The 16,682-nt window shown below is 49.2% G+C and overlaps 3 protein-coding genes across 3 annotated transcripts; 2 read left to right on the forward strand and 1 right to left on the reverse strand.

The window, feature by feature from the left end:
• Positions 1–31: 31 nt before the first annotated feature.
• MGYG_03505 (ankyrin repeat and zinc finger domain-containing protein 1) lies at positions 32–2,078 on the reverse strand (the record flags this gene model as incomplete). Its single annotated transcript, XM_003173285.1, has 2 exons — positions 32–1,956; positions 2,027–2,078. The coding sequence occupies 2 exons, from the start codon at positions 2,076–2,078 to the stop codon at positions 32–34; spliced, it is 1,977 nt and encodes a 658-aa protein (XP_003173333.1).
• Positions 2,079–2,882: 804 nt separating this feature from the next.
• MGYG_03506 (metal resistance protein YCF1) lies at positions 2,883–8,133 on the forward strand (the record flags this gene model as incomplete). Its single annotated transcript, XM_003173286.1, has 9 exons — positions 2,883–3,167; positions 3,252–6,089; positions 6,142–6,245; positions 6,305–6,350; positions 6,410–7,194; positions 7,294–7,448; positions 7,522–7,590; positions 7,671–7,762; positions 7,870–8,133. 9 exons carry the CDS (start codon positions 2,883–2,885, stop codon positions 8,131–8,133), a joined length of 4,638 nt encoding a protein of 1,545 aa, XP_003173334.1.
• A 958-nt stretch (positions 8,134–9,091) lies between these two features.
• Positions 9,092–11,171, forward strand: MGYG_03507 (hypothetical protein; the record flags this gene model as incomplete). The annotated part of the gene is made up of 8 exons (XM_003173287.1): positions 9,092–9,123; positions 9,357–9,440; positions 9,518–9,704; positions 10,041–10,175; positions 10,302–10,308; positions 10,469–10,703; positions 10,729–10,906; positions 11,028–11,171. 8 exons carry the CDS (start codon positions 9,092–9,094, stop codon positions 11,169–11,171), a joined length of 1,002 nt encoding a protein of 333 aa, XP_003173335.1.
• Positions 11,172–16,682: the final 5,511 nt, after the last annotated feature.

Raw genomic sequence — 16,682 nt, forward strand, 5'->3', positions numbered from 1 at the left:
AGAATCAGAGCCCAAGTTTTCATGTCCTGTTTCAAGCACCGGAGCCACTTTGCATTTTTCGGAATCTTTCCTCAGCGGCCCTAGCACGCCGTTCTCGTTCCAATTTCATCCTCATCTCCGGTGTCATTCCTCTTGTTTCCTCTTCTCGTTTCTCAGCACCGGTCTTCTGCTGAATAGCTGCAATTGTTTGGCGTGACGCCCGGTTCTTCCCTCCTATTGAAGGAGTTTCCTCTTTCCTGAGACGTTCAACTTCTTCTGTTCGTCTCTTATCCTCGACTTCTTTTGCCGCTTTTCTCTCCGCTTCTTCTCGGTTTTCACTCTCTTGCTTGGACATTGCAGAGGGTATATGGGCAGCTTCCCAATCCCAAGCCTCTTCACCAAGCTCAAGTCGAGCAACTCGGAATGCGTCCCGAGTTATGCGGTTTCCAGCGAGGTCGAATGGTGGTTTCCCATCGTCGTTCAGCTGTGTCGGATCCACCCGAACTTTTATCATCAATGCACTGACTACAGCTGGTGAATTGGAACTTGCGGCAAGGTGGAGGGGTGTCGACGCATGGTAGTTCTGCGACGAGTTGGGAGGGTAGAAACGGAAGTCATGTGGTATAGAATTACTCGCAATATATGATAAAAGTGCGGGAACCTTTGAGCGCCGGATAAGAGCTTGAATCTGAGATGTATGGAGCATCGCAGCTTCGTCTTCTTTGGATATTTTAGGTTTCTGAGGTTGGATTTGCGCGACAGACTTTGGAGATTTAGAGGCAGCCTCCCGCTCCGCTTCTTCTGCAGCAAGAGCAGCCTCGTCGATATGGCTGACCTTGACACGAGTGAGTTCTGTGAATACTCTCATGAGCTCTGCCTGGGTGGCTCGGCGTGTGCTGAACGGGAACACTCTTATTCTTGGGTCAGAATGTTTCAGAACCTGTCCCTCGTACGGACCATACAATATTCTGCGGTTAGTAGATCCAACCGCTCGAATAAAGAGTAACTGTGCATCATCAATCATATCCTTCCAGCTCTTCAACAACTGTCTGATCTCGTTTTCCAAGGCTGCTTCATTATATCGCCGCAATGTAGCGCCAGCAGAGTGGGCAGCCCCTCCCGCAGCATCATGAGCTGCCTGACCACCTCCTTGTTTTCGTCTTGTGGTGTATCGATGGAATGTTTTATGGGCAAGTACCCGTGCCTGTCTTTCTTCGATTCCAGATCGTTTCTGAACTTCAGGCGCGAGCGCTACTACCATGGCTGCAAAATGGCCGCCACCTATCATACACAGAAATATATGTTCAGGGGATGAGTCCGCTGTGGCCTTGGATGCATTTGAAGCTGACTCTGAAGTATCTTGGGCCCGGTGAATAATATGGGGTTTCTTTTGTTTGGCCTTAAGAGAATCAACTAGGTAATTGGGTTCCGCTTGTTCTTCGTTTGTAAATAAAGCCCGATATATCCCTAACGAGGTATTTATGTCGAGCAGGGGGCTTGCAAACCATAACAACGGCGCTCTCCCTCCGCGGCCCTTTTTACTTGAGTCTGAGCTTTCATCAAAAGGCACTGGTGAGCTTATCTTTGCCTGTTTTTTCAATAGCGCTGTCAGGGTGGTATCAGGTGTTTGCTGTCCGCTCTCCTCCTCGTCATTCGATTCAGAGTCTGAACCAGATATAGATTCATCAAGGTCGCCAATAGCCTTGTTAAACTCTGTCTCATTGAGTGTAGCAGTTCCACGTAGCCTAGCTTTCAAATTATACCGGTGGTGATCCGATTTGACGTGCTCCCGTTGTTCTCTGACCTCCTGGAAGGTTACTTGGCAAAGGGCACAGGACTTGGAGCCTGGAGAGCTTGAGTCATCCTCGCTATCCCTTGCTCCAGCCTGGGACTCGTTTGACTCCGTTGGCAATACTCTGCTGCCGTTTGCTGATTTGGTGGTTAGGGACTCGAGCAGCTCGGCGGGGAGAGAGTACACTGTTCCGCCATTAGTTACGTTAGCCTCGTTTATTTAACTAACGCAGCAGGAATGACATCTCAAGCTCACCGTATAATGGGCGCTTCAGCAGCGCTTCACCCTGTGGAGTACCGCCCGCCATCCTAACTGGTATATGCCTTGACGGACGTTGACAAGGCGGGCTGGTCGATGAAGAACGAAATGTTTCAGCGTGGGGGCTGTCAAACAAAATTCACGCCAAGGCTCCTTCTTCTGCCTTTAACCAGCTTAAAGCTATCGAACGCTGTTTGCTTCCAACAACTGCTTCTTCCCGCCGGCTGTTAATATTTTATATACTTAGTAGCAAAAGCAAACCCCGTATTTGCTTGACTGGGCGTGACTCACCCTGGCGATGTCCCGCAGTGGATCAAAGAGTCAAGAGTCGAAGAGTCACAGCCATCGACAAGCATCGCTCGGTCTCTTCGCCCCCTGGCTGCATTAATTAACTGCCTAGTTATATTTACGTATGTATGGACGACGCAGCCGAAAGTACCTAAACCCGATTAACTCCGGCGCGCCCCCTGCACGTCTCTCTATTCCCGCGCTGCTCGCTGCGCCAGACACGGAAGACGCCTCGTATCCAGCTTCTGTAGTCCACCGACTCGCCCGCCCATCCTTCCGCCAGCCCCAGCAGGTGTCCCAGTGCTGCCTGCACCAAGCTTGCAAGCTGCCAAAGCTGTCGGTTTCGCTGTCTTCCTTGCTTTTTCTTCTGCTGGAAAGACGAGGAAAAGCTGTATTTGTAAGCTCCTGGCTTATATAATCACTAGTTAGCTACTTCTGCTTTATTTTCGAACTATTAAATAACCGACCAGCTTCGCTCGACGTCAACATCCTGTTTCCACCCTGAAGTCTTCCCTCCCTCCCCAGAAGCCCATCTCTGGTTGCTATCCATCATACGGCTGGGATCATGGCGGGAATTGATGGAGAGCAGGCGGTCCTCGCCATGTCCTCTAGTGGCATCGCCGATGTCGTTGCCGGACCCCTAGCTTACGCCCGGCATTTCTGCGGCGATGCGGAGGGCTGGGGACCGATCAGCTCTATCAGATATGGCCTCACTCCTTGCTTTTTAGACGTGTTCATCTGTTTCGTAGCCGTGTTCGGCTTGGTGGGCTCTGCTGGAGCTCTGTGGCTGCTCTTGAGACATAGAACAGCGGAAAACATTCCACGGAACTGGCACTTCTATGCGAAATTGGTATGTGAGAGATAAACACGCACAGATAGAGAAAGATGCAACTTGACAATGATGTACCGAGTATAATTACTGACGTGGTTGTAGTCATTAATATGGGCCCTCGTTGTCGTTGTCGGACTCCAGGCATCTCTACAAATCGAAAACCTCACGCATATTTGGGCTAGTGACTTTAGGTTCTGGACCACTATCCTCCTCCTTCTTTCCCTCGTCTGCATATATGCAGTTCAGTACCACGAACACTGGAGGAGTCGTCAGCCAAACGGAGTGGTTCTCTTTTACTGGCTCTTTTTCCTTATCGCGCATGGTGTCAAGCTTCAGTCACTCGTGTCACGCCAGTTCTATCGAGACCACTTGCCGTACTTTATCACCTTCGTTGTCGGCCTAGGCATTGCGCTCCTGGAGTTCATCCTTGAATATTTCGTTAAGAAGAAGCAGAGTGTTTATCACGCATTGGGTGATGAGGACGAATGCCCCTTCGAATATGCCGATATATTCTCCATCCTGACCTTCTCATGGATGACACCACTCATGAAACACGGTTACAAGAACTTCCTTACCCAGGATGATATGTGGAATCTGAGAGACCGAGATACCACGCGTGTCACTGGTGAATTACTGCAAGCTGCTTGGGAAGACGAGCTCAGGAAGAAGAAGAAAAAACCATCCCTTTGGATAGCTCTGTTCAGAGCATTCAGTGCCCCTTATTTCCGTGGTGCTCTGATCAAGTGTTTGAGTGATATCCTAGCATTTGTTCAGCCGCAGCTTCTCCGTCTGCTTATCAGCTTCGTTGATTCCTATAAAACTGAAAACCCGCAGCCAGCTATCCGCGGAGTTGCCATTGCACTGGCTATGTTCCTCGTTTCGGTTGTCCAGACTACATGTCTACACCAGTACTTCCAAAGAGCCTTTGAAACTGGTATGCGTGTCAAATCTTCTTTGACTGCAATGATCTATACCAAGTCCTTGAAACTGTCAAATGAGGGCCGTGCCACTAAGTCAACAGGAGATATTGTCAACCACATGGCTGTGGATCAGCAACGACTGTCTGATCTGGCTCAATTTGGTACACAGTTGTGGTCAGCTCCATTCCAGATTACTCTGTGCATGATTTCTCTCTACGACCTCATTGGATGGAGTATGTGGGCAGGAATTGCTGCTATGGTACTTATGATTCCGCTCAACGGCTTCATTGCCAATATCATGAAGACATTACAGGTCAAACAGATGAAGAATAAGGATCAACGTACGAGACTGATGACTGAAATCTTAAACAACATGAAGAGTATTAAGCTCTACGCCTGGAACACCGCCTTCATGGGCAAGTTGAACCACGTTCGGAATGACCTGGAACTGAACACTCTACGCAAGATTGGAGCTACCCAGGCCATTGCCAACTTCACCTGGTCATCCACACCTTTCTTGGTTTCTTGCTCCACTTTTGCTGTCTTTGTATGGATCACGGATAAACCTCTTACCACTGATATTGTGTTCCCAGCATTGACTCTTTTCAACTTGCTTACCTTCCCACTTGCTATCTTACCAATGGTCATTACTTCCATTATTGAGTCCTCCGTTGCCGTCTCACGCTTGACGGCATATCTAACCTCCGAAGAATTGCAAGAAAATGCTGTCCAGTATGAAAATGCTGTTACCCACACCGGAGACGAGGCAGTATCTATTCGCGATGCCACATTCACCTGGAACAAACACGAGAGTGGAAATGAATTGGAGAACCTCAACTTTAGTGCCCGAAAGGGTGAGTTGAGCTGCATTGTCGGCCGTGTTGGTGCTGGAAAGTCGTCTCTCCTTCAGACCCTACTCGGTGACCTATATAAAGTCAGCGGAGAAGTTGTTGTCAAGGGCCGCATCGCCTATGTTGCTCAACAGTCATGGATCATGAACGCTAGTGTCAGAGATAACATTGTATTCGGGCATAGATGGGATCCCCATTTCTATGAGCTGACAGTAGCTGCTTGTGCTTTGCTAGATGATTTCAAGACTTTGCCCGATGGTGATCAAACTGAAGTTGGAGAACGTGGAATCTCCCTGTCTGGCGGTCAAAAAGCCCGAGTCAGCTTGGCCAGAGCCGTATATGCGCGTGCTGATGTTTATCTCCTAGATGACTGTCTATCTGCTGTGGATCAACATGTTGGGAGACACCTTATCAACCGTGTTTTGGGCAAGAATGGAATTCTATCTACCAAAACCAGAATTCTCGCGACCAATGCCATCACCGTCCTAAAGGAGGCCGATTTCATTGCTCTACTTCGAAACCGCACAATTATTGAAAATGGAACATATGAGCAACTTCTGGCAATGAAAGGAGAAGTAGCAAACCTGGTCCGCACGGCTATCACTGAAGATGACTCTAGATCCAGTGGAAGCAGCAAAGATGACGGCCTTGGAGGCTCAGAATCATCCTCCACAATTATTGACCCTGAAGACGATAGCCCTAACGCCTCGGACAACGAGGAGGCCCAGGAGCGATTTGCACCCCTTGCGCCTATTCGAAGTGTTGGCGGGGGAAAGCCACGCCGTGAAAGCACGACCACACTCCGCCGTGCAAGTACCGTCAGCCGACCAAACTTCAGGGGAAAAGTTGGCGATGAAGAGGAAGTCATCAAATCCAAACAGACCAAGGAAGCCATGGAGCAAGGAAAGGTGAAGTGGAGCGTGTATGGGGAGTACGCTCGGACTAGCAACCTCTATGCTGTTACTGCTTATTTACTTATCCTCGTTATGGCACATGGCACACAGGTAGCCGGTAACTTCTGGCTGAAGCAATGGTCAGAGGAAAATGAGAAGAAGGGTAGGAATGCTGAGATTGGGAAATACCTTGGAATCTATTTTGCTTTTGGAATTGGCTCATCTGCACTTGTCATTTTGCAGACTTTGATCCTCTGGATTCTTTGCTCTATTGAGGTATGGAACTACCCTTCCAATTTTGACCAGTTTAATACTAATATTTCACTAGGCATCACGAAAACTGCATGAGAGGATGGCCTTTGCGATCTTTAGGTCTCCTATGAGTTTCTTCGAAACAACTCCTGCTGGACGTATTCTTAACCGCTTTTCCAGGTACGTTAACGGCTCCATAATTGCTACAGGCCAAGTAAATGCTAATATTATATTTGCAGTGATATGTATCGTGTAGACGAAATGCTAGCACGAACATTCAATATGGTACGCTCATTCCAGTTCGTTCCATTTTGTAGAATGTTAACTAACGTAATATTTTTTAGCTGTTTTCCAATTCCGCCCGCGCTATCTTTACTGTAGTGGTCATTGGCATCTCTACACCTTGGTTCCTTTTACTTGTCTTCCCACTTGGATATGTTTACCTCAGATACCAGAAGTACTATTTGAGAACGTCACGAGAGCTCAAGCGTCTTGATAGTGTCAGCAAGAGTCCCATCTTTGCGCACTTCCAAGAGAGTCTTGGTGGAATCTCCACCATCAGAGCATTCAGACAACAAAAGCGGTTTGCTCTAGAGAATGAATGGCGTATGGATGCCAATATCAGGGCATACTTTCCATCGATTAGTGCCAATAGATGGCTTGCAGTACGACTTGAGTTCCTTGGATCTATCATTATCCTTGCATCTGCTATTTTGGCGACCATAGCTGTCACCACTCATACCGGCATTACTGCCGGCATGGTTGGTCTTGCGATGTCCTATGCATTGATGATAACCCAATCTCTTAATTGGATTGTGCGACAGACAGTCGAGGTGGAGACGAATATTGTTTCTGTTGAGCGTGTGCTAGAATACGCAAATCTCCCAAGCGAGGCCCCCGATGTTATTTTCAAAAATCGACCAACATTAGGCTGGCCCTCACAGGGAGCTGTAACATTTAACAATTATAGCACGAGATACCGCCCCGGATTGGATCTTGTGCTAAAGGGAATCAACTTGAGCATCAAGCCGCATGAGAAGATTGGAGTTGTGGGAAGAACCGGAGCGGGCAAAAGTTCGTTGACGCTGTCTTTGTTCCGTATTATTGAGGCAGCTGAAGGTCAAATCAGGTAAGTTGATATCATAATATAACTGTTGGATGTGGACGGGTGAACCAAATCGTCGGGAAGGATGCAGCTAACCAAGCTTTCGTTTACCAAAAACAATAGTATCGATGGATTGGATATCAGCAAGATTGGGTTGCAGGACCTGCGTGGCCGTCTTGCCATTATCCCACAGGACGCGGCTTTGTTTGAAGGGACGGTTCGAGATAACCTTGACCCTCGTCATGTACACGATGACACCGAACTGTGGAGCGTCCTTGGTATGTCAACGTCGCATTCTATTGAAAGGTATTATCAAGCATCATGCAGACTACTGACAGCCATCACTCCCAGAACACGCACGCCTTAAAGACCATGTCTCTAGCTTACCCGGACAGCTGGATGCTCAGATACATGAAGCAGGTACGTTGGTTCGGGTTGTCTATTAGAATTTTAGGATTGATTCCGATTCGTGTGCATGGAGGCTAATGCATACCGCGTAGGATCCAACTTGAGTCAGGGACAACGACAGCTCATCTCGATGGCTAGAGCACTATTGACTCCCAGCAACATCTTGGTGCTTGATGAAGCAACCGTAAGTGACCGGATTAGTTCATTCCATCCTGATTCCAAATGCTGCGTGTGCAGCGATGAGATGAACCGGCCTTGGCTAACCGTAATGTGAACGATCAACTTTTGTAGGCTGCTGTTGATGTTGAAACCGATGCCCTCCTGCAACAGATGTTGCGCAGTAGTATCTTTGAGAACCGCACGATCATAACGATCGCCCATCGTATCAACACCATTCTAGACAGTGATCGGATTGTTGTGCTTGATCGCGGTACTGTAGCAGAGTTCGACACTCCAGCCGAACTCATTCGGCAAGGAGGGCAGTTCTACACTCTCGTCAAGGAGGCAGGGCTGCTTGAAACCGGCACTTCTTCCCCGGCAACCCTGGATAAATAAGGGATTGCCGAATTAGGCAAACCACAGCATGGATTGGAGTAGCCTGGAGAAACGGTGGGGGGGGGGCAAGAGCAGTGCCTCAACAGGGGAAAAAAATGCCTCCTGGAGCCGTTCGTTTCATTATCGGCAAGCAGTATGACTATCATCGCCAGCACAGCCATCGTCGCCCTTATTTTCTTCCCTTTGGCTACCTCTGCCCCGTTTCCTTTTCCTTTTCTTTCATCAAACTGTTATAGAGCAGGGGGAGGGTCGTCGAACCAGGCCGTGACTCGACGGGCCGGCGGATACACGGGCGGGTTCAGCACTGTCCATCCAACCCAGCCCATCGTTGCCTGTTCGCTTGTTCGCTTCTGTTGTTCCGCCTCGCTTCACAGAGGGGTGGGTATATTTTCATTATTCTGCTTGCCTGGTCCGGTCTTGACCTGTCCCTGCCTCTCCCGAGTCCACGGTTTGACTCGATGCAGCCAACATCCAGCCTTCTTCTCCTTTTTGCGGTTTGGCTCTCTCTTTCAGCCCCGGGGAATGTTTGGCTTCCGCACCGTCGGGCCCATTATCCTAGCAACCTCACACATTAACATCGAGTTCCGGGACAAAGGGAAGGGTGGTGTGGAGCAAATCGACTCCATCGCTGGGAGATTTCGGCTTTGGCAGGCGACGATACGGGTTTGCCCAGAGAGTTGAATCGTACTTTTGTTCCATGATTGTACGAAAAGGGGAGTCGAGGGTGCAAAATAGTCAGACATTATCATACAACCCGCTGTATATATGTGGCCTGTTATTATACTAAATCGGCAACCAAAAATGTTAATAGTTTTTTGCTGTTTATCCATGGACAACTTATGTACATTTTGAGATAGCCTTGCAGCAGTGAATCTGCCTTAAACACAACATCCATGTACGTTATTCCGTCAGGCTATACCCAACCCAACCTCCTTTCTCCCGCCCTAAGCGGGCCCCCATGTCCTTGAATGATTCAGTGCATGTTGGTGTGTATGTGGATAATAATAATGCCCCTTGAAAACTCATCGTGATGATGATACCCCTCGGAAGAACACTAGAATACGAAGGATAATGCCTGGCACAAATGGCCAGGGCAGCTATATCAGGACATCGATCATCGTCAGATACCACCAGCCAACTTGAAAAATATCACGACTCCATATAACTGCGTAACTATAAGTATTATTCTTATTTTACCTTCTTCACATTTTTTCTGATATAAGTATTTCATTATTGGCATCTCCGCTTCTCCGGCGCATCGCGTGGACATCTCTGTCGCCTCGATTGGCCTTCCTGGCGGGAGAGATGTAAGTGTTTCTGCTTGCTTCCTTTGCTTGCTTGCATCGACGATGGATCCCCCTTTTTTTCTATTTTGCACCCACAGTGCCTCCTCCACATCTCGTCCCTCGCAGGAGGACAACAAGCCCGCTCGTTTCGACTCCTATCCACGCCTGTCGACCTGCAGATTTGCATTGGCGGGCGCTGCTGTCGATTACAGCTCTGGAGCGTGGAGCAGGAGCAGGAAGCGTCCATCCTTAATCCACTTCCGCTGGCTTTGTGGGAGAGATATGGTAGGCCTAAGCTGATGGCCACCCGGAGTTAGCTTACGCATTCCCTCCTGCTCCCCCCTCCTCCCTTTTGCTTCTTCTTCTTCTTGGTCTTGACTACTCCGTAAGTAACTATGCTTCCCCCCTCTTCCCCTGATAGTCGGAGTGTACGGAGTAGGTTATGAAGTCATCGAATCTGCGAGGGGTGGAATCTTGAATCTTGAATCTTGAAATCTGGATCTTGAATCTTGCTTTGGGCTTGGTCGTGCCGTCATGGGCGTTTTTCATGCATAACTATGTAAGTCAATCTATAGTCGCTCTTCGCTGCGGGAGATGGAGATCCCTTGACTGCCCGTCTAGTTAAGTGAATCAATGGCCGAGAACATGTCATGGGACAGACGGAGAAAGGGGGAGAGTCCACTTCCTTTCCCCGGATCTGAGCAGCGGAGGGCACGCCTCAACGCCTCGAAAACTATATGGACGGTGTCAGCACAGGTACAGAGTACAGACAGGAGGACATCAAGATGCCACCTGAGGGGAAGTCAAGGACGCCGGCAAAAGCATATCCAGAGCGCGGGTGGACTTACTGCCTATAGTTCCCCCGTATAGTTTTAGCTATAGGTTTTTGGTAGGTTGTAGCTATACGTAGTAGTTCGCTCCCTTGGGCGAATTGCAACAACGGGCCGCTCCTCCCGTTCTCCAGATTAACTGGATACACTCCGGTCGCACTCCGTAGTATCCAACTATCTCTTACTTCAAGCGTACTAAGGACATACTCCGTACCCGAGGTAATGGAGATGATCACCGCCTGGTGGAGGTGCGGAGATTGAAAGGTGTCCATCTATTGCGTCTGTTGATGTCTCTTTTGCCTTCCTGCTCATCCTCCCACGGTTCCCTTCGATCATCGTCTGTCCCGTCCGTCTGGGTGAGAGATACGTGTGTACGGAGTATGTATGTATGTATATATGTATGTATGTACATAACTCCGCCGGTAGGTTCTGATGGCCTGAAGCTTACTCTATGGCAAGAGTATGTCTGCCGTGTATAGTTGTCTCCCCCTGAAAGCAAAGTCGCCTCCTGGTGGTGTGGAATGTGGAACCGATGCTCTCTCGCTGCTGCGAGTGCGGATATACCCACTGCAACCTGCACTGCCTGAGGGGGAGGCGCCGTCTCTGGCGTCACCATCGTTGCCATCGAACGGCATACCCCGAGGGCCCCGTATGTATGTACGTATGTATGTATGTTGTTGTAGAATGGCCTACGGAGAGCCCGTGCAAGGAGAGACATCAGGACGGCACCGCAGCATGAGGCGTTGGCTGTGCTTTCAATATAACCCTCTAGTTCCAGTGCACTGATAGCCATCTCGCCCGCAAAGACAAGACGCTGCAGGGCAGGCCAAGGGGACCACGATCGCAGCATGAGCATCGCATGTCCATGACTCGCCTGTTCTCTGAACCAGGGAAGCGATACGAGCCACTATCGAAACGCTAACTAAGTAACTAAGCATGCGCGGATCGCCAGACGACTGGGACCATCGGCCGTTTGATCTAGAGCATCCCCCTCACCGGAGACTTGGGACGGACATCGAGGAGAAGATGGTGTGCTGGCTGGTCTGGTTTCTTTTTGGCCGCCGTCGCCGTCGCCGTCGAATATCAATAATGTCAATGTCGATGTACCCGAGCAGCTATACGGAGTACCAGCTACGACTGAGTGGCTCCCCCGAAGAAATAATAAAAAACAACGACGCTTAACCAGCGGTTCGGACATCGAAATAGCATCATGTTTCCTTTTTGATACCTCTTGCTCTGCGATTCTATTGGAGAATCTGCCTGAGACGAGGGCGTGCGTCTGTTTCTGATTCCGCTTCATTCGCCAATCACCAGCCAGAGGTGCTCTTTTCCATCGAATAGTGGCTGGCGATCGGCTTTCTCGCTGTAGGCCAGCCAGCCCTGGAGCCATCGACAAGGAAAAAGGAATTGGAGGTAAAAGCCATCCGCGAAGGGACTTGCAGCAATCTGACAGGCTGCGAGATCGAGTTCTACGCGAACACTAGAACCGTCTTGTCGCCGTCGTTTCTCCTCCCGCTTGTTCTTGATGGTTCTCTCTCTCCCCCCGTCCGCCTGTCCCAGATGACTCGACTGACTGACGACCTAGACCTCGACCGTGGATGCATATTTCTTGTGCTTAACGGGGCTCCGCACGGCTGGGCGAGACAGGGCAAGGCAAGGAGAGCCTAAGTCTGATCCTACCGTTCCGTCCAGACGGCATGTGCCCGCGTCCCGAGACGGATGGGAAGAGCTGGAGTCAGGTCCGGAGCCAGAGCTCGGGAAGAAGAAGCAGTGCAGCAGCAGAGGAGAGATGCCTGGTGCTGTGCAACACCTGCCTCTGCCTCTGCGGCTTCATCTTCAATCCCATCCCTCCTGTCCAGATGGCTTGACGGGGCCCAGCCCAGGGGGAAAGACAAACCGAGCAAGTCTCCTCCGTAAAAGCAACGAAATACTCAGCCATCCATCGCTCTCCTCCGCGCCACTGTGTGACCTGGTAGTTCGATGACCGCCACTGAAAAGGACCCTTTTTCCACAATATGCTCCAATTTCATTTTTTTTTATCTCCTCTCCGCTCTCTCCTTCGTCCCATTTTTCTTTTTGGCTTTGCTTCCATCTTCCCCGGATGCTGGAGGGTGCTGACGTTTTTGCCATGGGGTCTCATTGTTTTTTCTTGTCCTGCACAAACGAACAGCATATAGTTATTGGTTTTTTGGTACTCTGTATGTATACGGAGTTACTCTATGTACCTCTGGAAAGGTACCTGGAAAATATGCTTCTCCGTGCCTCCTTCGGCATAGCGCGATCCGATATGCTCTCTTGTCTAGAGAAGAAAATGACCTATACCATTATGCGGCAGGCTTGAGATGCCGCTGCGGAGGGAGAGAGCCAGTCAATCAAAGGGGTGGGTACCCCGTACATATAAATATAAATATATATTTATATATATATAGTACCAGTTCGACTGCCTGTGCTCTCTCTGCCCCATCTCCTCTCGCCAGGTCCGCTTAATTATACATAAGATGGCAAAGGAAGCCGTCAATTGAAGCCCGGCCTGTTTGTGGCGGGAAAAGCAGGTTCGCATGCGCGAAGCATGTTAACGGACTGCAGGGTGGTAGTAGTGTTCTCCATCGTACTCCATAGTGTAGGATGAGAAAGAAAGAAGGAAAGAAACGTTGGTTTCTTCTTGGAGGATGGGGGGAGGCGAGGGCTATCAAACTGGACCAAGAATTGGACATACACTATACTCGATATGAGTGCATTGTTATATAGCCATGCCATAGCTAAAGTCCGCCCTTTTGATAGTCAACCAACCGATTTTATGCCTGTACACGCAGGGTTCATTCATTCATTCATTGATTCATTCATTGCAAGGGCATGAATTAAGCTCAATCAAAATTTGATATCCTCTCTGTGTGAGAAGCAAATGGGAATATCGCCAGCTGCCCTCCGTATTCCTGCGTGCATTAGAAGAACGCTGAGAGAGGCAAGGGAACCGGATGCCTGCAACTGCACTGCAGCACTCAATTCTTGGTCCTTTCCTTGAGATGCCAATTCGTTATTTAGTAGTTATTCCTTTTTCTTCTTCTTCTCTTTTTTCTGAAAATTTTCTGCCTCGTTTCTTTTCTTCTTCCTTGCGCAAAAATAGCTCGGGTGACCCGTAGGCAATCTGTGGAGTGGCAGGAGGAAGAAGAAGAAGAAGAAGAGCCCAGTGAAGTATAAGCGAAACTCTGCATCGGGTCGAGAAGAGAGGCGCAGAAGATAAATTGATAAGTCGAGATAAGACACAGGCCGAGAGAGAGAAAGACGAGAGGCTGGTACGTAAAAAAGCTTTGATCGAGCCGTGGTCGTCTGGGTCCCCCGTTCTCGAGCTGATCAAAGGACCAGAAACCCACGAAGACAGGACCCAAGGCCTCCGTCCGTCCGGCTGGCAAGGTTAAGTAAGAATATCTCCCGAGTCCCAGGGCCCAGGGTGCTGGATGCCGGATTTCGATGCCATCATCAGCGGCAGCTTCGGGTCAATCAATCAAATCCATCCGTCAATCATCGTCCATCTTCGTCGTCGTCGTCGTCACATCGCACCAAGGCGTGAATTTTTAGCATGAGGCAAGGCAAGATGATCGCTGTCCAGGTCCAGGGGTGTTCTCTCCAAGTTACCGGTCTCTAACCCCCCCTTGCTTCAAGGCAAAAGGAAATATGTACATATACATATACATACAGCAGCACGGAAAAAGGAACGCCGGGGTTTTGTTGACGTTGTCCTTCGGCTCGCTATGAACATGATCGGCTTGGCTCGAGCGGTTGAATTGACCAGCAACGGGTTTTCGGCCTGGTTGGCGATGGTTGATGCTGAAAATATTGGCTGGCGTTGAGAGTGTAGCGATTGTGAATGTATCCGGGCACATACTTAAGAATAATACGGGAAGAGGATCTCTCCAACCCCTGCCCTGCTGCAGCGCGTACAAATTAGCCATATCCTATGCAAATATGATAACTAGATAAAAATATGAAATAATATCCTGCTAGAGCGAGCTGCTGGAGCTGCCTGCTCGAGGAACCAGAACCAGCCTCCTGTGCATAATATATGCAATATCAAACAGGGGAAGGGAGAGGGTTCCGATTATTATTACTCTTAAATCCTTACTATTATTATTAGCATTTCTCGCTCCTGCAACCTGCAAAAAAAAATAAGAAAGGAAACTTATGCATTATGCAGCATAGCTGGGCTCGTCTTCCTTTTCTTTTCTTTTAAATCTTCTTCCCAGTCTTGGGTTGTTGCAGGTACGATCGCAAGAGGAGGACCCTCGCCCCCCTATCCCCCCAGACCCCTGCTTGAGCCTTGCTTCATGCTTCCGGGGAACAGGGGAGGGTACAATCCGTGGCTTGGGATGGCGCCCCTAGGCCTGTTTGAACGCGAACGGCCTGCGAATTCGAGCTTCCTGCTGGCTCGAGCTGCTGTTTTGGCAACGCCTTGTCAACGACATAGGCGACCGAGAGGGTCCATCAATCCACCCATTAATCCATCCATGACCATGACCATGATCATGACCGTAGCCGTGATGATGACGATGACGATGTCCGTGGACTGAACTGAGCCTAACCAGCTAACTAGCGTGAAGAGTCCGGGCGGCTCGAGTCAGCAAAGTACGTATATGTATAACGGTTGATGAAGTGCGTAACGAAGCACAAAAAGGGCGATCAAAGATCCAATGTTGTACGACTGAGTTATGAACAGCCTTCATTCTTTCCTTCGAAAAAAAAAAGAGACCATTGCTTTTTGTCTATTGGTAATTTTCTGCATTTTGACGGGCTGGCTGGAAGGCCTTAATTCGAATATCTCTCGACGTCATTTGTCCTTCACACTGTTTTCTTGCCACTTTGACTGGCCCGCCACTAGAAGAACTCTGTATATATTGGCCTTTTGGTAGCACGCTGTTTGCTTGCAGCCTGTCCTCCTGACAGCTCGAGACAGCGAATAAGAGGCTCTGCTGGGCTTTTATTATTCTCTTATTCGCTATGGACATGTGTATATAAACTCGTCCCTCCATCCACACGAGCCGCCTGGGGCGATGGATGAGAGGGCTTAAGCGGGCTCTGGGGCGTCTCCTGGGGTCTGATAGACAGATATTCGACTGCCCGAGAAGGGAAATATGCTGCTATCAACCGCCATGATGACGACGATGGGGCACCAGTTTCATCATTGCCGTCTTCGTCTCCAGTTCTATCTCTATCGACAGAAACAGGCCGGCAGATTCTCTCTCCCCCACGCAGCCTCACTTTCTGATTCATGGTTTATTTTTCTCCTCGGTAGATTTAAGCATTGGACCCTGTGCACTTCTCGTCTTCCTTCTTCTCTTCTCTTCTTCGACGTGGCGGGTTTTTCCCGTGTTATTTGGATCTTCCCCCCTGAATTCACAGTTACATGAGTTGCATGCCACGGAGCTCAACACCTTTAAGCAGACGAACCAAGAGAAGGAAAGAGAAGCAAAAGGAACAGGAGGAAGAAGAAGAGAAAAAAGAAAGCAAGCCGATTCTCCTCCAGATCTTGGAACGAGCGTTGGCACCAAACCGGCTTCAGAGTCGCACATCTATCAAAGCACGGCGGCTTGCTTGCTACATCGCGGCAAGCCAAGTTCTAGTCAAAGCAACGCTGCCGTCAGGGGAGAGTCGAGGTCGAGGCCAGAGTCGAAGTAGCAGCAAAAGATGAGTCAAAGATGAGTAGAAGAAGAAGAGAAGAGAAGTGAAGAGGAAGAAGAAGCAAAAGGAGGCGAAGAAGGTTTGTTTCTAGGGGCAGATCTCGCATGCTCGAGTCAGGGTGCAACCTGCCTGTGGTATCAGAATCAAACCTCAGTAAACAACTTTACTAAACAAATCGACGAGGACTCGGTCGATAACCAGCAGGCTAGAAGAGATGAAGAAACACACTCTCTCCATAGAGGTCTGTCTTGTCTGTCTCTACTTCATGATCCATGGAGCGGGCGAGCGGCAGCGGCAGCGGCAGCGGTGCGTACCGCCCTTGAATCATGGAGACGGAAACATATTAATACACTTATTACTCCTGACTTACAAAAAGGAAGATTAAATTTTCAGTGGAACTGGTTATTTGAGACTCTTTTTTTTTTTTCAAACAAGATGATCGGAAGTGGTTCGATGTACAGGGGAAGAAAAGTCTGCACTGCTGTCCACGCAGAGGAAATGTATATACTTCTACATGCAGCAGCTTAGTTATATACGCATACGCAGTGCAGGTAACTACTGGTGTACGTCTGCCAGGGGATGGATGCTCTCTGCAGCCTCTTTATACGGAGTATATCTGTTCAAATTCAAGTCTGTGTCCGCCTGCCGATGGGATGTGATCTGTGCGGTCCTGCTCGTTTTTCTTCCCTTCTTGCATGAGAAAATAAAGGGACTTGCACACGGTTAGACGGTGAGACAGAAGCACTGCAGCTGTAATTAG

The sequence above is a fragment of the Nannizzia gypsea genome, genomic scaffold (genome assembly GCF_000150975.2).
Source record: "Nannizzia gypsea CBS 118893 supercont1.3 genomic scaffold, whole genome shotgun sequence".
NCBI lineage: Eukaryota > Fungi > Ascomycota > Eurotiomycetes > Onygenales > Arthrodermataceae > Nannizzia > Nannizzia gypsea.